The sequence below is a fragment of the Schistocerca piceifrons genome, chromosome 7 (assembly GCF_021461385.2).
Source record: "Schistocerca piceifrons isolate TAMUIC-IGC-003096 chromosome 7, iqSchPice1.1, whole genome shotgun sequence".
NCBI classification, from domain to species: Eukaryota; Metazoa; Arthropoda; class Insecta; order Orthoptera; family Acrididae; genus Schistocerca; species Schistocerca piceifrons.
The window spans coordinates 104,538,459-104,564,331 of record NC_060144.1 but is presented as its reverse complement, the minus strand read 5'-3'; the positions used below and the strand labels follow the sequence as shown (position 1 = coordinate 104,564,331).

The 25,873-nt window shown below is 44.7% G+C and overlaps 1 protein-coding gene across 1 annotated transcript in view; it reads left to right on the top strand.

Annotated features, from left to right (window-relative positions):
* The window catches only part of LOC124805479 (myogenesis-regulating glycosidase-like), a 66,319-nt gene that overhangs the window by 20,474 nt on the left and 19,972 nt on the right, over nt 1–25,873 (top strand). The window contains exon 2 of the mRNA XM_047266043.1: nt 3,081–3,843. Within this exon, the coding sequence (XP_047121999.1) occupies nt 3,081–3,843 (763 nt within the window). The remainder of the gene's footprint in view (nt 1–3,080; nt 3,844–25,873) is intronic.

Genomic DNA, 25,873 nt, shown 5'->3' with positions numbered 1-25,873 from the left:
AATCCTGTTTACAGTGTTCTGCTGTGCCTGGTGGGTATGGAAAACTAATTGAAAAAGATTATCCATTTCATATACATATTAGGAGCCGTGTTTGTTGAATATATTACATTTTTTCCTTACATAAACGGCAATCTAGTAATTATCGCGTTGTAAATGTCGCATTCAGGAAACTGCACTGTATCGGTGTAATTAAAAGTTAACACACACCATTATTTTGTTTATTTTTTCCTACTCTAAAATTATTTCATTCATAGTCATTACTAAGTGCAGTCCTACTGCTCATAAATTACGTTCGTCCTTCAGCGTGTGAGGTTACTGCCAGGTTTTGAGTTCGGATTACATATGAAAGTTTATCCTCAAATGCCCTGATTTAAAAAATTATGCTCTCTCATATACCAATCTTTTGCCAATGCATTACATTTAGCAACACTATTGAATCGCAAAAATGTTAAACAAAGTCACGTAAGTTTTACGAGCACAACGGTTTATAATAGACTTGGGAAATTGAAATGAAGTAAATCTAGAAAATCATATCTAGTATCTCACGCAGCATAAAAGCGTTTAAGCGAAGTGGCTTATAGCCGTCTTCTTTGCCATGGAAATGACTTCCCTGTTTGTTGTTATGATACACAAAATACGAGTAAGCATACGAGGGTTGGGGCTTTAATAGTGGCAACTATTTATTTACAACTCGTACAAAATAGATACGTGTTTCAAAGTTTTTCTGACCTTCAAAGTAGTCACCAGCATTGTGTTTAACCCGTTTCCAGCGATGTGGAAGTCGCAAGATACTCTTAGCAGTGCCAGTTGTGTTGACAGTTCGAGCGGCGCGGTCTATTGCGGGACGAATTTGTAGCAGTTCTGAAGCGAATGCCGTGAAGTGTTTCCTTCAGTTTAGTAATCGAGTTGAACTCACGAGGGCTTAACTCAGGGGAGTGCAGTAGGTGGTACAGCTCTTAGGAGCCCCATGAGTCAAACACATCAGTAACAGCTTGCACTGTACGTGCTTGAGCATTGTCCTGCAAAATGAATGTCAGGTCCTCCAGAAGGTGTCATCGCTTCTGTCTCTAAGCTGGTCGTTGGTTGTGTTCCAAAAATGAACAGCATAGGTTCAGAACTGATGACATTTTCTGCAGGAACTGACTATCATTTTGCAGGACAATGCTGAAGCACGTACAGTGCAAGCTGTTACTAATTTGTTTAACTGATGGGGCTATACCACCTACTGCACTCATCTGACTTCAGCCCTCGTGAGTTCAACTCGATTTCTAAACTGAAGGAAACACTTCACGGCATTTGCTTCAGAACTGCTACAAATTCGTCCCGCAATAGACCGCGCCGCTCGAACTGTCAACACAACTGGCACTGCTAAGAGTATCTTGCGACTTCCACATCGCTGGGAACGGGCTTTACACAAAGCTGGTGACTACTTTGAAGGTCAGCAAAACGTCGACACACGTATCTGTTTTGTACGAGCTGTAAATAAATAGCTGCCACTATTCAAGTTCCAACCCTCGTACACTTGTAGAAAATCATAACATCTCTGCGGCCAGTGTCGGCTCCGGAACACCCCTTATTTGTTGGAAACATCCATAGAAATACGAAGCATGCTTTTCGTAATGGTTAATACTGTTGCTGACGTCAGCTGCCATGAGAAAATTCGGAGAATTCTATCTCTAGAGACAGCTTTGCAACACGTGTTGAATCAGCAAATGCACTTAAACAACAAAACGTATGGCGAGGAGAATAATTGTAAATTCGTCTGATCTCAAAACTAGGAAAGCCACAACGGTATAGACATTACTCGTGTCGAAAGAATACGACGCGAACATGTAACCGTAGTGTAACAAAATTCACCTAAGTATGGTCGAATGTAATGTGTGAAACATTTACGAAAATTCATTAATAGAGGGCAACTAAGCTGCCTATATTACTATTTGTATCGACTGACAGCAAGTAGATTCTGTACCAAGCGTAGAAAAAGAATGTTCAAATGTGTGTGAAATCTTATGGGACTTAACTGTTAAGGTCATCAGTCTCTAAGCTTACACACTACTTAACCTAAATTATCCTAATGACAAACACACACACACCCATGCCCGAGGGAGGACTCGAACCTCCGCCAGGACCAGCCGCACAGTCCATGACTGCAGCGTCCCAGACCGCTCGGCTAATCCCGCCCGCCAAGCCTAGAACACAGCGGCCTTAAAAAGCACTCGTGAGACTCATCGCTGTGGAAGAGTGCGTTGGTTTCACACAACCCAGCTACATGTTACCATCTCATCCTATACGAACTGAGTGATCAGCAGCGTTTGACAGCAGAGACTCCTCCGTCCTCAGCGCAACGAAACACAAGACAGGTATCTACACAAACGCAAGCTCCAAGCAGTCAATCACCGCGGGCAGCGATCTCTTTCGCCCGAACTCCCGAAAATCGAAAACTGACTTCCTGGGTACCTCACAGCCTGAGCTCAGAGATAACTAAAGCGTTCCTAATTTCGCATCTTTGCAGTAACTCTGCAATGAATAGTATGCCCAAATGTGAGAACTGTAAAGTAGTAAAACTGAATACTGAAACTTGCAAATTTAACAGCCAATTGTCGAGTGAGTGGAGGCAATAAATTCTGAATATGTATCTTCCTTAATGTTTCAGATGAGCCGGCCGGAGTGGCCGAGCGGTTCTAGGTGCTACAGTCTGGAACCGCGCGACCGCTACGGTCGCAGGTTCGAATCCTGCCTCGGGGATGGATGTGTGTGCTGTCCTTAGGTTAGTTAGGTTTAAGTAGTTCTAAGTTCTAGGGGACTGATGACCTCAGAAGTTAAGTCTCATAGTGCTCAGAGCCATTTGAATCATTTTTTGTTTCAGATGACCAGAATATTGAAGCTGGCTACGTTACGCTTGGAAACCCTGCGGGCCCTTCCAGACTGCGCTCTGACTCTGGATTTATCGCAGATGGCCCCTCATTATTTGCGCCAAAAATCGCTCACCGTCTCCAACGTGGAGCATCGTATTGCCCCACAATAGAAATCACATTTGAGGATGTTACGGTTCAGCGTACTTGTGTCAATCATTCACGTAGCCATATCTATGGAGGACCCGAGCAGTACAACCAGAACTGGCACACAGAGCGCAACGTGTACAGCAATTACTCGTACGTCAGCAAACAGCAAGACAATATCGGCGTGGCCGAGCGTTACTGGCTGTTCTCCGATGGCCGATACGTTTACGTTCCTCCATATGTGCCGCTTTTTATCGAACAAAATACAATTAAATCTAAGGATCAATTATGTTTCATTGCGGAGAACAGGCAACCATACCTGGTCAATCGGACGGGAGTTACTTTGAGGTATACTGACTGCCACTTTGATAATGCGAGAGAAGCACACGAGAATGCCATCGCAGAATACTTCGACAAACCCTTAGACATTCCAGACGAGCGCATGACCACGCATCCCGTATGGTCTACGTCGGCGCGTTACAAGAGAGATATCAACGACGCAAAAGTGAGGCAGTTTGCCAGCGAGGTAGTCGAACACGGCTTCAGCAACAGCCAGATTGAGATTGATGGCAAGTGGGAGACTTGTTACGGAAGCCTCACGTTCGACCCCAACAAGTTCCCTGATGTCAGAGCGCTCGTAGAAGACCTGCACTCGATGGGGTTCCGTGTCACGCTGTGGGTTCACCCGTCTGACTGCGAACCGCATTACTCGAGGGCGCTGGAGAGGGGCTGGTTCGTCACCAACACCGAGGGCAGCACCATCACCAGCTGGTGGAACGGCCGAGGCGGCATCATCGACTTCACCAACGCTACGACTGCAAGCGAATGGTCGAGCCAGCTGTGGGTAAGTAGCGCCGATGCGAGCTTTTGGTTTCTGTGCCCTACTGGCTTCCTATCTTACCTTTTCCAGAGGTTGGTGGAATGTTTTTAGTCTGTCATAAAGGTGCTATGTATGGCAGTAAACTGCTTGTTTTCTCGCTATGCATGTGATACAGTATTTTATCTGCCGCAGTATGCGACTAATGAACAAAGTAAGAGCATATGGACTATCAAACCAACTGTGTGATTGGATTGAAGAGTTCCTAGATAACAGAACGCAGCATGTCATTCTCAATGGAGGGAAGTCTTCCGAAGTAAGAGTGATTTCAGGTGTGCCGCAGGGGAGTGTCGTAGGACCGTTGCTATTCACAGTACACATAAATGACTTTGTGGATGACATCGGAATTTCACTGAGGCTTTTCGCGGATGATGCTGTGGTATATCGAGAAGTTGTAACAATGGAAAATTGTACTGAAATTCAGGAGAATCTGCAGCGAATTGACGCATGGTGCAGGGAATGGCAATTGAATCTCAATGTAGACAGGTGTAACGTGCTGCGAATACATAGAAAGAAAGATCCTTTACCATTTAGCTACAATATAGCAGGTCAGCAACTGGAAGCAGTTAATTCCATAAATTGTCTGGGAGTAGGTATTAGGAGTGATTTAAAGTGGAATGATGATATAAAGTTGACCGTCGGTAAAGCGGATGCCAGACTGAGATTCATTGGAAGAATCCTAAGGAAATGCAATCCGAAAACAAAGGAAGAAGGTTGCAGTACACTTGTTCGTCCACTGCTTGAATATTGCTCACCAGTGTGGGATCCGTACCAGATAGGGTTGACAGAAGATATCCAACGGAGAGCAACGCGCTTCGTTACAGGATCATTTAGTAATCGAGAAAGCGTTACGGAGATGGTAGATAGACTCCAGTGGAAAACTCTGCAAGAGAGACGCTCAGTAGCTCGGTACGGGCTTTTGTTGAAGTTTCGAGAACATACCTTCACCGAGAAGTCAAGCAGTATATTGCTCCCTCCTACTTACATCTCGCGAAGAGACCATGACGATAAAATGAGAGAGAATAGAGCCCAGACAGAAGCATACCGACAATCTTTCTTCGCACGGACAATACGAGACTGGGATAGAAGAGAGAACCGATAGAGGTACTCAAAGTACCCTCCGCCACACACCTTCAGGTGTCTTGCGGAGTATGGATGTAGATGTAGATATAGATGTAGAAATCTGTCGCTACGGGCTATTCTCAGTTCGATTATCATAAATTTCCTTGAGACAGAGCTCCTGCCCATGAGTCAGCACAGTTCAGATAACATCGCTCTTGCGGAACTGAGATTACCCTTTTTCAACATTGTATGCTGCGAACCATTGATGAAAGGCAAAAGGTGCATTCATTATTCCTAGATTTCTGAAAATCATTTTGCACATTGCCCCAGTGCAAACTGTTAACGATGGTACGAGCTGACGGAAGAAGTTCCCAGGTATATGAGTGGCTCGCAGACTTCTTAAGTTGCAGAACACAGTACATTGTACTCGACGGCGAGTGTTCATCAGAGACTGGGTATCGTCAGTAGTGCCCCAGGGAAGTGTTAGAGGACCGCTGTTATCTTCTGTGTACGTAAATGATCTAGCGGATAGACGGGATGAGCAGCAGTCTGTGGCAGTTTTCAGGTGATGCTGTGGTGTACGGAAATGCGTCGAAGTTGAGCGACTGTAGGAAGATAAAAGATGACTTGGACCAAATTTTTAGCTAGCGCGATGAATGGCAGCTAGCTCTAAATGTATAAAAGTTTAAGTTAATGCTGATCGGTAGGGCAGACACACCTGTAACGTTCGAATACAGCGTGCCGCTTGACACAGTCACGTCGACTAAATATCTAGGCGTATTGCTGTGAAACGGAACGAGCGTGTAAAGACTTGTAGTAGCGTACGTGAATAGTCGACTTCGACTTGTACGAAGAATTTTAGGAAGTTGAGTACTGAAATAATTATGAGAAAACCACCTCGATTGCACAAACTACCTGGTGTTTACCTAGGTTCCAGCGTGGGTAACCACGCCTTCTTCATAACAAATATAAAACACAATTTTGGTAAACATTTTTGGAATGCAGTGATCAATAAATTGTTATATTTAGATTAAAGTTCAGTCTTGATCACGTTATGTCTGTTTTAATGAGTAACCGGTTTCGGTTTTTTCTATAAAACCATCATCAGACCTGTGAATAAATTTTAAGAAATACTAGATACCAATTTTTAAATGAATGAAAATTCATTTAAAAGTTGGTATCTAGTATTTCTTAAAATTTATTCACAGGTCTGATGATGGTTTTATAGAAAAAACCGAAACCGGTTACTCATTAAAACAAATATAAAACAGCTTGCCTAAATAGGCATAGTCAAAGGCTAAAATCAACATCTACAGCGGCAAGACCCCATAAAAGTTTTTACAAATGCACGGTACATATGTACCTAGTCAATAATATTACTTATCTCAGTCCTGTGTGTGCTGCCTCGCCCCAGCCAACGTACGATGGTCACAGGCTCTCCACCGAACAGAGGCACCGCAGGCTGCTAACACGAGCGGCTAACGAAATCACTGCGCATGCGCGCGGCCAGGAAACGCTCTTCTTATGCATGAGAGCGGGATTACAAAGTTAACACGGATCGGGACCTAACTGACAGCTAAAAGTTGTCGCACAAATAGCAAATTGAGCAAATGACAAAAGCAATGATGAGGGAATTAAAACGTATTTAATAGCAACGCACGACAAACTTTATACACGGATGGTAAATCAGCCCCAAGCTAATATGGAATCCCTGGAATTAAGTACAATTTACAACTAAACTGAAAAGATAGCTATGCTAAGGACGTTATTGTTAACGGATAAAACCGCACTAATAATATCTGCAGTAGAAACAACCATGGTCGCTACATCGCCATAATACTAAGCGGCCGACCAGGCCGTAATCAGAAGACGTTAGAGATTTATAACATCTTCGTTGGCTTCTATGTAATTATAAGATCATGGAGCCAAGGTATGCTATAAATGTTTAACGTCTTTTGATTACGGCCTGGTCGGACGCTTAGTATTATGGCGATGTAGCGACCAAGGTTGTTTCTGCTGCAGATAGTATTAGTGAGGTTTTATACGATAACAACAACGTCCTTAGCTTGGGGATGATTTACCACCCGTGCATAAAGTTTGTCGTGCGTTGCTATTAAATTTGTTTTAATTCCCGCATCATCGCTTTTGTCATTTGCTCACTTCGCTATTTGTGCGACAACTTTTGGCAGTCAGTTAGGTCCCGATCCGTGTTAACTTTGTAATCCCGCTCTCATGCATAAGAAGAGCGTTTCCTGGCCGCGCGCATGCGCAGTGATTTCGTTAGCCGCTCGTGTTAGCAGCCTGCGGTGCCTCTGTTCGGTGGAGAGCCTGTGACCATCGTACGTTGGCTGGGACGAGGCAGCACACACAGGACTGAGATAAGTAATATTATTGACTTGGTACATACGTACCGTGTATTCGTAAAAACTTTTATGGGGTCTTGCCGCTGTAGGTGTTGATTTTAGCCTTTGACTATGCCTATTTAGGCAAGCTGTTTTATATTTGTTATGAAGAAGGCGTGGTTACCCACGCTGAAACTTAGGTAAATACCAGGTAATCTGTGCAATCGAGGCGGATTTTTCATAATTATTTCGATACTTACGATTGCTGACCCGCTGCAATACTGAAAGTTCTTAAGATGAGTACTACTCGAGTGTTTGTGATCAGTGGCAGTTCGGATGGAAGATATCGAATGATCTTGGAGGAGGACTGCCAGATTTGTTACCTATAGTATAGGTTCGAACGACATGCAAGATCATTATTGAGACCATCTGGACAACCAGCACTTGAATCTGACTGCGGAACGATTCTGCTACCACCAACATACATTTCGCATAAGAACCCCATAGATAAGATAAGAGAAATTAGGGTCTGTGCAGCGGCATATAGACAGTCGTGTTTGCCGCGTTCTGGTCGCGGGTGGAACAGGAAAGGAAATGTATACCAGTGTTACAGGGTGCCGCCCGCCAGGCACCACACGGCGCCTTGCGGGGTGTATAGAAGCTGATTCAAATCTGATGAAAATATATGTAATATCCACTTCATTTAAGGTAGATAAGGCATGGATGTCAGGTGAAATACCCTCAGACTTCAAGAAGAATATTATAATTCCAATCCCAAAGCAAGCAGGTATTGACAGATGTGAAAATTACCGGACTGTCAGTTTAATAAGCCACAGCTGCAAAATACTAACGCGAATTCTTTACAGACGAATAGAAAAACTGGTAGAAGCCGACCTCGGGGAAGATCAGTTTGGATTCCGTAGAAATATTGGAACACGTGAGGCAACACCGATCCTACGACTTATCTTAGAAAATAGATTCAGGAAAAGCTTTTGACAATATAGACTGAAATATTCTCTTTCAAATTCTGAAGGTGGCAGGGATAAAATACAGTGAGTGAAAGGCTATTTACAATTTGTACAGAAATCAGATGGCAGTTATAAGAGTCGAGGGACGTGAAAGGGAAGCAGTGTTTGGGAAGGGAGTGAGGCAGGGTTGTAGCCTATCCCTGATGTTATTCAATCTGTATATTGAGCAAGCAGTAAAGGAAACAAAAGAAAAATCCGGAGTAGGAATTAAAATCCATGGAGAAGATATCAAAACTTTGAGGTTCGCCGATGACACTGTAATTCTGTCAGAGACAGCAAAGGACCTGGAAGAGCAGCTGAACGGAATGGACAGTCTATGGAAAGGAGGATATAATATGAACATCAACAGAAGCAAAACGAGGATAATGGAATGTAGTCGAATTAAATCGGGTGATACTGCGGGAATTAGATTAGGAAATGAGAGGCTTAAAGTACTAAATGAGTTTTACTGTTTGGGGAGCAAAATAACTGATGATGGTCGAAGTAGAGAGGATATAAAATGTAGACTGTCAATGGCAAGGAAAGCGTTCCTGAACAAGAGAAATTTGTTGACATCGAGTATAGATTTAAGTGTCAGGAAGTCGTTTCTGAAAGTATTTGTATCGAGTGTAGCCATGTATGGAAGTGAAACGTGGACGATAAATAGTTTAGACAAGAAGAGAACTGAAGCTTTCGAAATGTGGTGCTACAGAAGAATGTTGAAGATTAGGTGGGTAGATCACATAACTAATGAGGAGGTATTGAACAGAATTGGAGAGAAGAGAAATTTATGGCACAACTTGACTAGGAGAAGGGATCAGTTGGTGGGGCATATTCTGAGGCATCAAGCAATCACCAATTTAGTATTGGAGGGCAGCGTGGAGGGTAAAAATCGTAGAGGGAGATCAGGAGATGAATACACTAAACACATTCAGAAGGATGTAGATTGCAATAGGGACTGAGAGATGAAGAAGCTTGCACAGGATAGAGTAGCATAGAGAGCTGTATCAACCCAGTCTCAAGACTGAAGATCGCACACACACATACACACACACACACACACACACACACACACACACTGAACACTAGTGCCGCCAAATATGACCATTATCAGATGTATCGATAGTCAAAGACTACGATCTAGCAAGTGAGGTAACATTGACCCTGTCTCTCTGTGTTTTGACAGGGGGGGGGGGGGGAGCAGGATTCCGAGCACAGTTTAAACAAAAACCTCCATCCCTGTTTACAATGATGCTCGATAATTTAATCTCAACATCCTCCTTAACCCTTTGTGCGTCGCATGTAGAAAAAAAATTGGGGCAAATTTTTTTGTGATGAATATTTACTGTATATGTTGCACGTACGCCATATCCATTGCAAAACTTCTTTTGAAGCTATTGGTTAATAAATAAAATAATGAAAATCATTAGAAATTACATAATAATTACTCAAAAAAAAAAATAAAATAATGAAAATCATTAGAAATTACATAATAATTACTCAAAAAAATGCATACATAACTTTATTGTAAACTTACCGTATTTCTTTCCCTTGACCGTGAGGAACTACGTAAAGTTGGTTCCATAACCAAGAATTTCACTATGTTGTTGTGGTCTTCAGTCCTGAGACTGGTTTGATGCAGCTCTACATGCTAATCTATCCTGTGCAAGCTTCTTCATCTCCCAGTACCTACTGCAACCTACATCCTTCTGAATCTGCTTAGTGTATTCATCTCTTGGTCTCCCTCCACGATTTTTACTCTCCACGCTGCCCTCCAATGCTAAATTTGTGATCCCTTGATGCCTCAGGACATGTCCTACCAACCGATCCCTTCTTCTAGTCAAGTTGTGCCACAAACTTCTCTTCTCCCCAATCCTATTCAACACCTCCTCATTAGTTACGTGATCTACCCACCTAATCTTCAACATTCTTCTGTAGCACCACATTTCGAAAGCTTCTATTCTCTTCTTGTCCAAACTATTTATTGTCCATGTTTCTCTTCCATACATGGCTACACTCCATACAAATACTTTTAGAAACGACCTCCTGACACTTAAATCTATACTCGATGATAACAAATTTCTCTTCTTCAGAAACGCTTTCCTTGCCATTGACAGTCTACATTTTATATCCTCTCTACTTCGACCATCATCAGTTATTTTGCTCCCCAAATAGCAAAACTCCTTTACTACTTGAAGTGTCTCATTTCCTAATCTAATTCCCTCAGCATCACCCGACTTAATTCGACTACATTCCATTACCCTCGTTTTGCTTTTGTTGATGTTCATCTTATATCCTCCTTTCAAGACACTGTCCATTCCGTTCAACTGCTCTTCCAAGTCCTTTGCTGTCTCTGGCAGAATTACAATGTCATCGGCGAACCTCAAAGCTTTTATTTCATCTCCCTGGATTTTAATACCTACTCCAAATTTTTCTTTTGTTTCTTTTACTGCTTGCTCAATATACAGATTAAATAACATCGGGGACAGGCTACAACCCTGTCTCACTCCCTTCCCAACCACTGCTTCCCTTTCATGTCCCTCAACTCTTATAACTGCCATCTGGTTTCTGTACAAATTGTAAATAGCTTTTCGATCCCTGTATTTTATCCCTGCCACCTTCATAATTTGAAAGAGAGTATTCCAGTCAATATTGTCAAAAGCTTTCTCTAAGTCTACAAATGCTAGAACCGTAGGTTTGCCTTTCCTTAATCTCTCTTCTAAGATAAGTCGTAAGGTCAGTATTGCCTCACGTGTTCCAACATTTCTACGGAATCCAAACTGATCTTCCCAGAGGTCGGCTTCTACCAGTTTTTCCATTTGTCTGTAAATAATTCGCGTTAGTATTTTGCAGCTGTGACTTATTAAACTGATAATTCGTTAATTTTCACATCTGTCAACACCTGCTTTCTTTGGGATTGGAATTATAATATTCTTCTTGAAGTCTGAGGGTATTTCGCCTGTCTCGTACATCTTGCTCACCAGATGGTAGAGTTTTGTCAGGACTGGCTCTCCCAAGGCCGTCAGTAGTTCTAATGGAATGTTGTCTACTCCCGGGGCCTTGTTTCGACTCATGTCTATCAGTGCTCTGTCAAACTCTTCACGCAGTATCGTATCTCCCATATCATCTTCATCTACATCCTCTTCCATTTCCTCAAGTACATCGCCCTTGTATAGACCCTCTATATACTCCTTCCACCTTTCTGCTTTCCCCTCTTTGCTTAGAACTGGGTTTCAATACGAGCTCTTGATATTCATACAAGTGGTTCTCTTTTCTCCCAAGGGCCCTTTAATTTTCCTGTAGGCAGTATCTATCTTACCCCTAGTGAGATAAGCCTCTACATCCTCACTTTTGTCCTCTAGCCATGCCTGGTTAGCCATTTTGCATTTCCTGTCGATATCATTTTTGAGAGGTTTGTATTCCTTTTTGCCTGCTTCATTTACTGCATTTTTATATTTCTCCTTTCATCAATTAAATTCAATATTTCTTCTGTTACCCAAGGATTTCTACTAGCCCTTGTCTTTTTACCTACTTGATCCTCTGCTGCCTTCTCTACTTCATCCCTCAGGGCTACCCATTCGTCTTCTACTGTATTTCTTTCCCCCATTCCTGTCAATTGTTCCCTTATGCTGTCCCTGAAACTCTGTACAACCTCTGGTTTAGTCAGTTTATCCAGGTCCCATCTCCTTAAATTCCCTCCTTTTTGCAATTTCTTCAGTTTTAATATACAGTTCATAATCAATAGATTGTGGCCAGAGTCCACATCTGCCCTTGGAAATGTCCTACAATTTAAAACCTGGTTCCTAAATCTCTGTCTTACCATTATATAATCTGTCTGATACCTTTTAGTATCTCCAGGATTCTTCCATGTATACAACCTTCTTTTAAGATGTGTTAGCTATGATAATTTCACTATACACAGAATAAAACTAAACACAACAGTTATTGTTCACTCACAAATGCAGTTGCACGACTCACGACACTTCTCTGTTCTGCACTTCAAACAAAGGGTGAGTCTCGAAAGCAAAAGCCACTGTGATCTGTTGGCCAAACTTGGTACTACGTGAAGCGATGCCAAACGGTATTATTGAAGCATTGGGAAGCTCAAAAAAGCCAGGAATACTTAATGGTGCCATTTGGAATCGCAGATGCAGAAAGGGTTAATAACACTGTCCCAATACTTGGACGTAGATACCAATATCTCGGTATTGTTATATAACATAGAGTGACCAGTATCCAAACAATGTTCAGCAATAGCAGATCTACTTGGCTGCTGTAATCGTGTGTGCCGTTTATGGTCAGTTTATCGGTTCTTCCCGGTCCTGATAGTCTGACCAATGTATTCCATCCCACAGCTTTGAGGAATGCGATATACATCCGCCTTACGCAAACCTAGATTTTCCTTAACAGAACCTAAAAGCACTCTAATTTTAGATGGAGATCGGAAAACACATTTGACATAGTATTTCCGCATAATACCACCGATCTTGTTGGAAGTTCTTCCTGCGTAAGGCAAAGAGGGAGTAGACGTAGGTGTCGATTCAGTATTATCATCACCCAGCCAATGCATATTTGGTCGACAGCGCAACGCACGTTCAGTCAGTCTTTCACTATAACCATTTCGACGAAGTACAGCTTCAAGAGTGGCCAGCTCAGCTGTACCCCTTCACGCTGAGACGGATGGTGACAACTGTCACCCTGTAAATACAAGTTAATGTGGGTACGTTTCCAGTAAACTGCATGTCCAAACGATCCAACAACCTTCCTCCATACCAAAACGTCAAGAAAGGAAAGGCAACCATCCATTTATACCTCTACCGTAAAACGAATGTTCGGGTGGATCGAGTTCAGATATTCTAAAAAGGCAGTCAAGTTCTCCCTACCGTGAGGCCAAAGAACAAAGGTATCATCAACATATCTGAAGAAATAACATGGACTCTGTTATATCCTAGCCAGTAATGCCACCCGAGCCCGCTGCCAAAAGGTTGGCAGCATCAAAGTCCGGACGCCGTCCGCATAAGCAGCGCCAGCGAGACAGGAAATCGCCGCAAGTCTGCGCGCGCCACCGCTGGCTTCTGGTTTCTTAAGCGTTGGAGTCGCGAGCGCTAGGACAGTTCTGTATTCGCCGCTCAGTTGTATACTCGCCACCGAATTGTGTACTTGCTAGTCAGTTGTGTGTTCATCGCAGCAGAGTTGTTGTTTGTCGTCAGCCGACGCTGACCTAGCCGCTCCGACTCGAACTAGACAGATTTCTGTAGACACGGAGTTCACTACTGTGTTTCTGTATCTTCGTTAATAAAGATAAGTACCGACTTTTATTTAATCAGAGTGTTTGGGTTTTCATCTTTCTGTTCACTGTTCCAGCGGACCGGTCGGCCCGCTATTAAAAGTGTGGCGGTGACTTCGTAAGCCGTTTCTACAGCGAATTGTTTGTCGCTACGAACGCCGCCACAAAACTGGCGACGAGGGCTTCCGAACTCGTGTGCAGGGCTGGTTCAACTTGTTTCTGGTTATACTAATTATAGCGAAAAAATTTTGGGGGCTGGTTTAATTTGTGTTCACTATGTCTGCCGAATTACAACAGTTGATCTTGTTACAGTGTCAGCAAATACAAAGTCTGGTGGAAGCAATCGCCAAACAAGCGGCTAATCCTCCAACACAACAGGAACAAGCACAGGCAGCACCACCTTTCCGTGCTTTTGATGCATCAAGAGAAGAATGGCGAGAATATTTCGCGCAGTTGCAGGCGCACATGACAGTCTACAAAATCACGGGTACTGAGCGGCAGCTTTATTTAATTTCCACTGCAGGCGTGGAAGTCTATCGACTACTTTGTATTCCCGGAATCCAAGCCAGAAGCTTTAGACTCTGACGTTGTTGTTAACAAGCTTGCTGAGTATTTCGAGTCGCGAGTTCATGTGGCAGCAGCCAGATTCAAGTTCTTCAGATTAAAGAAACTGCCACATCAATCTAATAAACAGTGGTTAACAGATTTACGGGGCCTCACCCGTCAGTGCCGATTTAATTGTGTGTGTGGAGCTTCCTACAGTGATGTCATGTTACGAGACGCTATTACTCAAAACATTGCAGATTCTCGTATTCGTGCTGCTATCTTAAAGTTGCCTGACCCGTCATTAGAGACTGTGATGAACATCATTGAAGCCCAAGATACTTTTGACTATGCTGAGTGTGAGTTAGATCAGCCATGTATTTCTCAAATTGCCTGTGCCAAGCAAGTTATGTCACGCCCGCGGCCCCACCGGCAGAGTCAGACTGTAAACACTAGCCGGCCGCGTCATGTTAAACACATTCGTCAGCCGCGTGTGCAAAATGATAGAGTTAAGTCTTGCCCTAAGTGTGTTCTTGCTCATCCTCGTGAACGTTGCCCGTTAAGAAACGCGGTTTGTCACTTTTGTCAAAGGAAAGGACACATCCAGACTGTTTGTTTGCGTAAACGCAAGAACAATTCTGGTGCTGCCCAGCCCATGGATATTCATGTTCTTCAAAGCCAGCCCGCCCAGAAGGTCGCGTTTAAAGACTCTTCCACGGTTCGTGTGGGTAATAACCCGTCCGCAATAAGCCACCCACCCAGCCCTCTGCTATGCGACCCAAGCGTAATTCAAACGCTGTAAAAAGTAATGTACAGACTGCAAGTAGAGCGGGAGTTGTTGTTCCACCCGCCCAACCCACGAGTTGTCGTAAGCAGCGAACACGCGCTAAACGCGCTGATTTTGTGTCTTCCGCCTCCACTGCACCGATCCAGAGACAGTGTAATAAACTATTTGTGAAGCTACGCATCCAGGATAAGACCTTCAATTTTCAATTAGACACTGGTGCGTCTGTGACTCTCATAAATAGTGCTACGTATGCGGCTATCGGCCGCCCTAAACTTTCAGCGGCAAAACATTCTTTGGCTACTTATAGTGGAGAACAAATTCCTGTGTTAGGTGTATGTAGCGTGCCAGCCACATTCCGTGGCAATACAAAAACAGTTTCATTCACAGTGCTCCGCGCTACAGACAGTGTAAACATTTTCGGATTATACTGTTTTGACCTGTTTGGCCTGTCTATCCAAGACAATGTGTTGCAAATTAATTCTGTTGTTGTTCCTCAAGACCGCATAACCGATTTGTGTAAACAATACAGTGACATATTTAAAGACGAACTAGGTTGTGCTGCGAACTTTGCCGCTCATATTACGTTAAAAGATAATGCTCAGCCTCGATTTTTTCGTGCTCGTCCAGTGCCTCACGCCCTCCGGGCACCTGTAGCAGATGAACTTCGTCGTTGGCAAAACAACGGTGTTATTCAACCCGTTTCAGCGAGCCAGTGGGCTTCTCCCTTAGTTATTATAAAGAAACCGTTTGGCAAGTTACGTTTGTGTGCTGATTTTAAGTCGACAGTTAATCCTCAGACTGTCATTGAATCTTTTCCTTTGCCTAGACCGGACGAGCTGATGGATAAGTTAGGGGAAGCTCGTTTCTTTTCCAAAATTGATCTCCGTGAAGCATATTTGCAACTGCCCCTCGACGAGCAATCACAACAGTATTTTGTCATAAACACGTCGTTGGGGTTGTTCCGTTTTCTGCGTTTGCCTTTTGGTTGTGCGTCAGCTCCAGCTGTTTTTCAGCGTTTTTTGTCACAACTTCTGGCTAATGTGCCATCGTGTTGCAACTATTTAGACGATATTGTTGTGTCCGGTCGGACGCCTGCTGAACATTTCCGTAATTTGGAGTGTTTGTTTACAGTGTTGTCTCAGGCAGGCCTACGTTGCAACATCGATAAATGTTCACTTTTCCTTACGGAGATGGAGTATCTGGGACATGTTATTAATGCTCAAGGCATTCATTCCTCCCAGTCACATTTAGCAGCTATTCGTGATTTGCCCGCCCCTCGCAATCTGCATGAATTGCAAGCAGTTCTTGGCAAATTGACATATTATATTAGGTTTATACCTAATGCATCACAGATTGCTGCACCGTTGCATCGTCTCCGCCGTAAGAATGTTCCGTTTGTGTGGTCAGCTGATTGCCAATCAGCCTTTCAGCAGCTTAAAGAGGCTTTATTGAATGATCGTTGTCTGGTCCATTACGACCCTAACAAGCCTCTGGTGTTAGCTTGTGATGCCTCTTCTTTCGGCCTCGGTGCTGTGTTGTCTCACCGAGTCGGTAACACCGAACGTCCTATTGCGTTCGCATCTAAATTGCTAAACAAAGCTCAGAGTAATTATAGCCAATTGGACAAGGAAGCGTTGGCTATTGTGTTCGGTGTCACAAAATTCCATCACTACCTCTATGGTAGACCATTCTATTTAGTAACAGATCACAAGCCCCTGACGTCACTGTTTCATCCGTCTTAACCAGTTCCTCAGCGGACAGCTCAGAGACTACAACGTTGGGCTCTTTTGTTATCACAATACCAGTATGAGATACTGTATCGCCCTACAGCTCAGCATGCAAACGCTGACGCGCTTTCTAGATTGCCGATTGCTGCGGATGATGTGTTCGATTCCTCTGACGACTCTTGCCATCAGATTGACGCCGATGAGCATCAATCCCTCCGGGATTTTCCGATTGACTATCGTCAGGTGGCACGTGAGACAGCTACGGATCCTCATCTGAGTTTACTATTACGTTTTGTTCAACGTGGTTGGCCGTCCAAGGTAAAGGACATATCGGATCCTGTGGTTCGTCGCTATTATCCGCAACGTCATCTGATGTCTGTTTCGCACGGAGTTTTGCTGTTACGCACCGAGAATGACCAGCTTCGTGTAGTGGTTCCCCAAGTGCTCTAATCCAAGGTCCTCGACTTGTTGCATCAAGGTCATTGGGGAGTGGTCCGCACCAAGCAGCTTGCCCGCCGTCATTGTACATTGATCGGCATTGACAAGCAGATTACGCAGATGTCTACAGATTGTTCGACGTGTGCCGAACACCAAGCTGCTCCGCCTCAACGCTATTTTGAGTGGGCACGCCCTGCCGGTCCCTGGCAGCGAGTACATATTGATTTCGATGGTCCATATCGGCATTCTCGTTGGCTCATCGTGATAGATGCATTTAATTATTTTCCGTTTGTTGTGCCCATGCAGTCTACAACGTCTGCACAAACTATACAGGCGTTGACTTCAATTTTTTGTATTGAGGGTCTTCCAGAAGTTTTAGTGTATGACAATGGTCCACAATTTACCTCTGCTGAATTTGAAAGTTTTTGTTCTGCCAATGGCATTCACCATGTTCTTACTCCGCCGTTCCACCCTCAATCGAATGGTGCAGCGGAACGTTTTGTACGCACATTCAAGGATCATATGGACCGTCTTCGTGCTACGCACTCTCGTCAGCAGGCCCTCATCACGTTCCTGTCGTCGTACCGGACCACGCCACGCGACGGCCCTTCGCCTGCGGAGCTTCTCCACGGCCGTCGTCATCGCACCCTACTACGGTTGTTGCACCCCCCGGATCGACCCGCCGCTTCTGAGCATCGCACGCGTTTTCAGCGCAACGACGCCGTTTTTTTCAGAGTTTATCACGGTCGCCGTCGTTGGGAACGTGGTACCGTGATAAGTGTCCAGAGTCGCGGTTTTTATACTGTTCAAGGTGCTACTGGGGTGCACAGGAGGCATCAGAACCATTTGCGCCGCGCTGGCCGCCCGGATTCTGCCGCTCGTTCTTTGTCCACAGATTTGGTCCACGGCGGGTTCCAGCCGCGCCTTCCGACTTCGCTGCCGCCCCCAGGGCAGCAGCAACAGCCGTCGCCGCTACCACGCCGACAGCCCGTCCCGTTGATGCCTCCCGCGCAGCTTCATCCGGGAGCGCCCCAGGTGGTCGCTCCGGCGCCTGCGGTCCCTCTTCAGTCGCCACCGCTTTCGGAGCTGATGGACGTCGACCCCTCAGCCGGGCCGCCTTCCCAAGCGGTGGCTGTGCAGCCTGTCCTGCAGCCGCTTTCCTTGGGCACCCCCAAGGAGTCTGACACCGCAGCGCCTTGTCCGGCGCCCACTCAGCAGCCGTCGACGCAGCGTCAGGAGACGCTGCCTCTCTTCGTGGGTCCCGACGCCCCGTCGCGTCCAGTACCAGCAGCTGCGCCCGTGGTCACAGGCGTGCACCCTGACCTCGGTTTTCAGTCGGTGTTTCCCGAGGCCCCGCGCAGCCAATGCTGGGGTGCGGACAGGGGACTGCCACCGACAACAGTCTCCGCCCCGGTCTCTTCTGCTACGCCTGCGGCCAGACCCCTCCCCCGCCGTCGACGCTCGCCACGTCATTATTCAACGACGGTGCGGCGATTTGGGGGGGGAGGAGTGTTATATCCTAGCCAGTAATGCCACCCGAGCCCGCTGCCAAAAGGTTGGCAGCATCAAAGTCCGGACGCCGTCCGCATAAGCAGCGCCAGCGAGACAGGAAATCGCCGCAAGTCTGCGCGCGCCACCGCTGGCTTCTGGTTTCTTAAGCGTTGGAGTCGCGAGCGCTAGGACAGTTCTGTATTCGCCGCTCAGTTGTATACTCGCCACCGAATTGTGTACTTGCTAGTCAGTTGTGTGTTCATCGCAGCAGAGTTGTTGTTTGTCGTCAGCCGACGCTGACCTAGCCGCTCCGACTCGAACTAGACAGATTTCTGTAGACACGGAGTTCACTACTGTGTTTCTGTATCTTCGTTAATAAAGATAAGTACCGACTTTTATTTAATCAGAGTGTGTGGGTTTTCATCTTTCTGTTCACTGTTCCAGCGGACCGGTCGGCCCGCTATTAAAAGTGTGGCGGTGACTTCGTAAGCCGTTTCTACAGCGAATTGTTTGTCGCTACGAACGCCGCCACAAAAGATTCAAAGGCGCCGACTCCAATGCACGTTCCTCGAAGTCTTCCATAAACAAATTTGCAGTCACAGGAGACAACGGACTATCCATCGCAAATCCATCTGTCTGCTTGTAATACTGATCACTGTATAAAAAATGAGTAAATATTAACACATTCCAAAAGAGATTAGTTAATTGAACACCAAACCTAACCTCAATTAACCGCAAAGAATCAGACAGAGCAACACGAGTGAAGAGATAGAGACCACATCAAAACTTACTAAAAAATCAGAGTCATTCAACCACATCCCCTCCAAACGACGTCAGAAATCAGCTGAGTTCCTGATATGATGTTCGCAAAGACCACAAGTTGCATTTTGTTTTATGTACTGATTTACCCGCTCAGTATCCTGTTACACTGTCTCTACTTATCCACCTGCTGCTTGGACATCGACATCTATTCGTTAACTATCGGTGTCAGCTTTGATATGTTGTCAAATCTGATGACAACAACCCTGACACTGGGCTGTTCATACTAGCACACGCTCTGTCCTTCTTTCCTATTTATAACGAATCCCTCCCGCGTTCGGCCATCCTGATTTAGGTTTTCCGTGATTTCCCTAAATCGCTTCAGGCAAATGCCATGATGGTTCCTGTGAAACGGCACGGCCGACTTCCTTCCCCATCCTTCCCTAGTCCGATGAGACCGATAACCTCGCAGTTTGGTCTCCTCCTCCAAATCAACCCAACCCATAACGAATTCTACTCCCGTTATGCTATTTTCTGATTTTGTCGATGTTTATATACATTCGTCTGATCGGAAATCCTTATATTCTTTCCATTTTAAGTCACTGACCCCCTCTATATCTACATCTAACCTTTGCATCCCCCTCTTCATATCTTGTTTCTAATTCAGTTTCAACTTCTGACATTCCATGTAGCCACTCGACGAATGTTATCCATCCGTTGGTTATGCCATTTTTTCTCATGGTCACCTCCGAATTGGCAGCCCCTTATGGAGATCGGAGTGGGGGAGTAATCCATAATTTTTTGCCATTGGAGATAGCATAATGGCACTTTTTAATTACACGCCACCGTGACCTGTGCCTTTAATCTATTGGTTTCCATTCCCTTCTGCATCCTCATGCAACTGATTCTTCCACTTTTTAGTGGCAGTTTCTCACTACAAGAGCAAGGGTGTGTTCTGAACTTCTGTCCTGTCCTCCTCCCTCTTTGACAAGGCCGTTGGCAGTACGAGGGTGACTTCTTATATGAAAACTATTTTGGTCGCCATTGATGATGAATTTCATTCAAAATTGAAGCAGTGGCTGGCTGCGAACACAAGATCCACATTGTTCTGATTAGTATGCAGTTATCACCTGAATTTGGTGCAGTTGCTGCAGACGCTACATGCTGCTAATTAACTGACGTAAAAAGTATGATTATCGTGTCCCGAAGAGTGACAGGGGGCAAATCCCATAAGGGAATTGTTCAGCAGAATTGAGGAAGGTGAGATGGCTATTTTGGATCATTAATCACAGTAATTAAAGTAACAATTTTGGTTAATAAAGTATCTTAGGTTCAAAGCATCTGAGGGTCATTTTGTTTATACACTGAAGCGCGAAAGAAACTGATATAGGCGTGCGTATTCAAATACAGAAATTTGTAAACAGGAAAAATATGGCGCTGCGGTCGGCAATGCCTATATAAGGCAAAAAGTGCCTACCGCAGTTGTCAGATCGGTTGCTGCTGCTACAATGGTAGGTTATCAAGATTTAAGTGAGTTTTAACATGGTTTTATAGTCGACGCACGAACGATGGGACACAGCATCTCCGAGGTAGCGATGAACTGAAGATTTTTCCATGCGAGCGTTTCACGAGTGTACCGTGAATATCAGAATCCCGTAAAACATCAAATCTCCGACATCACTGTGACCGGGAAAAGATCCTGCCAGAACGGGACCTATGACGATTGAAAAGAATCGTTCAACGTGACAGAAGTACAAACCCTTCCGCAAATCGCTGCAGATTTCAGTGCTGGGCCATCAACAAGTGTCTATATGTGAAACACTCAACGAAACATCATCAATATGGGAGCCGAAGGCCTACTCGTGTACACTTGATAACTGCATGACACCAAGATATACGCCTAGCGTGGGCCCGTCAACGCCGACATTGGACTGTTGATGACTGGAAAGAGATTGCCTGGTGAGACGAGTCGCGTTTCAAACTGAATCGAGCAGCTGGACATGTACGGGTAGGAGACAACCTCATGAATCCTTGGACCCTGCATTTCAGCAGTTGACTGTTCAAGCTAGTGGAGGTTCTGTAACGGCGTGGAAAGGGTGCAGATGGAGTGATAAGGGACCCCTGATACATCTACATACGACTCTGACAGGCGACACGTATATAAGCATGCTGATAATCACCTGCATCCATTAATACCCACTGTGCATTCCGACAGACTTGGACAATTCCAGCAGGACAATGCGACATCCCATACATCCAGAATTGCTACACAATGGCTCCAGGAATACTCTTCTGCGTTTAAACACTTCCGCTGGCCACCAAACTCTCCATACAGGAACATTATTGAGCATACCTGCGATGCCTTGCAACGTACTTTTCACAAGAGGTCCCCACCGCCTCGTACGGTTCTATGGACAGCCCTACAGGATCAATGGTTTCAATTCTCTCGACCACTACTTCAGACATTAGTCCATGCCACGTCGTATTGCGGCACTTCTGCGTGCTAGCGGGAGCCATACACGATGTTAGGCAGTTGTACAAGTTTCTTTGGCTCTTCTAGGTATAACTAGCACAATGGAATACACTTTTACTACGTACACAATCTACACTGCACATTGAAGAACTAGACCTTGCACTATCAATGCGTTAAAACAATGACGTCACTGTCAGTGCACCTAAAAGCAGGTATTACCCCGTAACTTTACCGTTGGCTTGGGAATAATGGCGGGATATCCAACCCCCGCTAAATAAACATGTGAAAAATTTCCCGCCACTTAGGATAGGACTTCCAATAACATTATCAGCAAAAGTGATACCCAAGTTAAATGTTTAAACAACAGCCACCACTGCTGGGCCAGTACAGGAGTAAATGCAACGTCTATATTTAAACAAACATCACACTGTGCAGTTGTCCCTCTAAAGATCGTCATGCGGCTTCACGCCATATGCCAGTCCCGTCACGACGTACTCCTTCCGGTCTCTTCTATGAGTCTGTTGGTCACACGGCAGCTGTCAGTCCTTCACTGTACTACTGCTGTAAAGAATGCACATGTTCAGCGCGCGTGTGTAAACCCTAATTACAGTACTTCGAATGGGCAGATCAGTGGCTCGCTGCCTTCCAGTAGCGATGTAGGCCGCGAGCTGTCGCAAGCTTCAGCAGTCCTAAAACGTACGCTAATTTCCCAAGAACAGTACATACATATCCATGCAAAACTCTGTTCAGTTATTAAACTAATTCCAGCAGGGTAGGTGTGCGAATTATCTTCCCTCCTTGTTAATGGTGCCACCTGCATTCGGCGCACATTACCCAATAGAAATATCTGGAGACGTCCACTATGCCACCCTCCCTGCGCAGTCCAGCGTGTGCGTGCCTGTTCAGGTGGATAAACAGACATTTCTACTCACTCGCACATCACCGTCACAATCAATGGTCTTCTGTTTCGAGTCATCACGCAATCCACAGCTCAGTGGAGGGGCCAGTAAGCGCCACCAATCTCAATATACACTACTGGCCATTAAAATTGCTACACTAAGAAGGAATGCAGATGATAAACGGGTATCCATTGGACAAATATATTATGCTAAAACTGACATGTGATTACATTTTCACGCAATTTCGGTGCATACATCCTGAGAATTCAGTACCCAGAACAACCACCTCTGGCCGTAATTGCGGCTTTGATACGTCTGGGCATTGAGTCAAACAGAGCTTGGATGGCGTGTACAGGTACAGCTGCCCATGCAGCTTCAACACGATACCACAGTTCCTCAAGAGTAGTGACTGGGGTATTGTGACGAGCCAGTTGCTCTTCCACCATTGACCAGACGTTGTCAATTGGTGAGAGATCTGGAGAATGTGCTGGCCAGGGCAGCAGTCGAACATTTTCTGTATCCAGAAAGGCCCCTGCAGGAGCTGCAACATGCAGTAGTGCATTATCCTGCCGAAATGTAAGGTTTTGCAGGGATCGAATGAGGGGTAGAGCCTCGGGTCGTAACACATCTGAAATGTAACGTCCACTGTTCAAAGTGCCGTCAATGCGAACAAGAGGTGACCGAGACGTGTAACCAATGACACCCCACACCATCACGCCGGGTGATACGCGAGTATGGCGATGACGAATACACGCTTCCAATGTGCGTTCACCACGATGTCGCCAAACACGGATGCGACCATCATGGTGCTGTAAACAGAACCTGGATTCATCCGAAAAAATGACGTTCTGCCATTGGTGCACCCAGGTTCGTTGTTGAGTACACCATCGCAGGCGCTCCTGTCTGTGATGCAGCGTCAAGGATAACCGCAGCCATGGTCTCCGAGCTGATAGTCCATGCTGCTGCAAACATCGTCGAACTGTTCGTGCAGATGGTTGTTGTCTTGCAAACGTCCCCATCTGTTGACTCAGGGATCGAGACGTGGCTACACGTTACAGTCATACGGATTAGATGCCTGTCATTCGACTGCTAGTGATACGAGGCCGTTAGGATCCAGCACGGCGTTCCGTATTACCCTCCTGAACCCACCGATTCCATATTCTGCTAACAGTCATTGGATTTCGACCAACGCGAGCAGCAATGTCGCGATACGATAAACCGCAATCGCGATAGGCTACAATCCGACCTTTATCAAAGTTGGAAACGTGATGGTACGCATTTCTCCTCCTTACACGAGGCATCACAACAACGTTTCACCAGGCAACGCCGGTCAACTGCTGTTTGTGTGTGAGAAATCGGTGGGGAAATTTTCATGTCAGCACGTTGTAGGTGTCGTCACCGGCACCAACCTTGTGTGAATGCTCTGAAAAGCTAATCATTTGCATATCACAGCATCTTCTTCCTGTCGGTTAAATTTCGAGTCTGTAGCACGTCATCTTCGTAGTGTAGCAATTTTAATGGCCAGTAGTATACATACTCTAAGAATCTTTTATATAGCTTGTCTCTCAGGCGTTACAGATATTTCCAGGTATGAGACGCTATAAACTTATATTCAGAAAGATGTGTAAGCGATACATAATTAATGGGTGCAGCAGCAAGCCCCAGTTGATCATTGCTCTGGACAACTATTAACCCATATTTTCTATGCTTCGCCATTAGCAAATGTCTCAAGAAAGCTACAGTATCCGTGAATTTAGTTTATGGCACCAGTTGCTTAAATAACTGTATTGACAGCTAACTACCAAATACGTCGGAGAATATGTGGAGAATTGCACATCTTGTTATTCTACAGCTCTTAAAAAAAGCTTCATAAGCTCTTACTGTTTCCACTCATGCCCAGATGCTGTAATTCCACAGGTCTTAACATACTGTTATTACATAGGAGAAGAAACCATCTGATCTTCTGTTACATTATGACTGGAAACTGCAATTACGATAAAATACCTAAGAGTAACCAATTTAAAGTGGAATGTGCAAGTAAAGCAAAAGCGGATGTAATTCATCATCAAATGAATTGCGTTTCACAAAACACTTATGGCTGATTTTTAAACATTGCCTGTTAGTCTGGGTCTCTTACCATGTCAGCTTAACAGAAAATGTAGACGAGACTGATGCGTTTTTTCACGGGATTGTTTAGCTGGTACAAACAAACCATAATTGTAGACGCTAGATGAGATGTGGTAGGCACCAAGCAGTGATTTACTGTTGCATATCCATTATGAGGTGCCTAGATACTCTTGACCAGATATAGGATATATTGTTAATTGAATGGCTGAATTTTGTGTCATGCATCAGATCTCAACTGATTCTTAGCCAACAAGGATACACCACCGGTGTGCTGTGATTTGTTCTGACGTAGTAACGCCTTTTCTCTGTGTTTCGTGTCACTGTTGACACCGACTAAAGGAAAATCAGGATAGTCAAATTTGGGACTTCGCTATCGGATAGACATTTAAAACTTATTTTGTTCTGAACATGAAACAAACTGACGCTTCCCATCGATACTGGGAGGCGCATTAGAGACGCGATGAGCAGTGTTCTGTAAGCTGACTACAGCTACAAATCACTGGATAGTTCCGATAGTTAGCATTACGGTATTTAAACAAGAGAAAGCTGTTTCCCATATTTGGATATAGTATGGGATTAATTAAAGCTAAAATATAACGCGAAACACAATTACGCTACAGTATAAGTGCAAGAAGATGTCCCACATTTATGTTTGAATAGAGACATAAAAAATGTTACGAAATCTAATTAACGCAACTATTTACAAAATAATTTATTCTTGATGCTTTGGGATAATACATTACATATTTAACGAGCGGGAGGATGCCAAGCTAGCGTCTGTGTCGAGACCCAGGACCCTGGCTGTGTGCAACGCACTATCATAGCGACGTTATCTAGCCATCATTACTCGTTTAAATGCAGTACAGTCGACGCAAAACTGGTTTTTGTACGAGTCTTGCGATAGAGAAAATGTTTCACAATTATTAATATTAATAACCTCTCATTTCGGCAAATATCGCCAACGAGTAAGACACAAGTTACATGAAAAATCCTAAGAATTTGTGAACTTAAGATGGACATTCATGAAAAAGAAACAATATTTAAAAGATGCACCA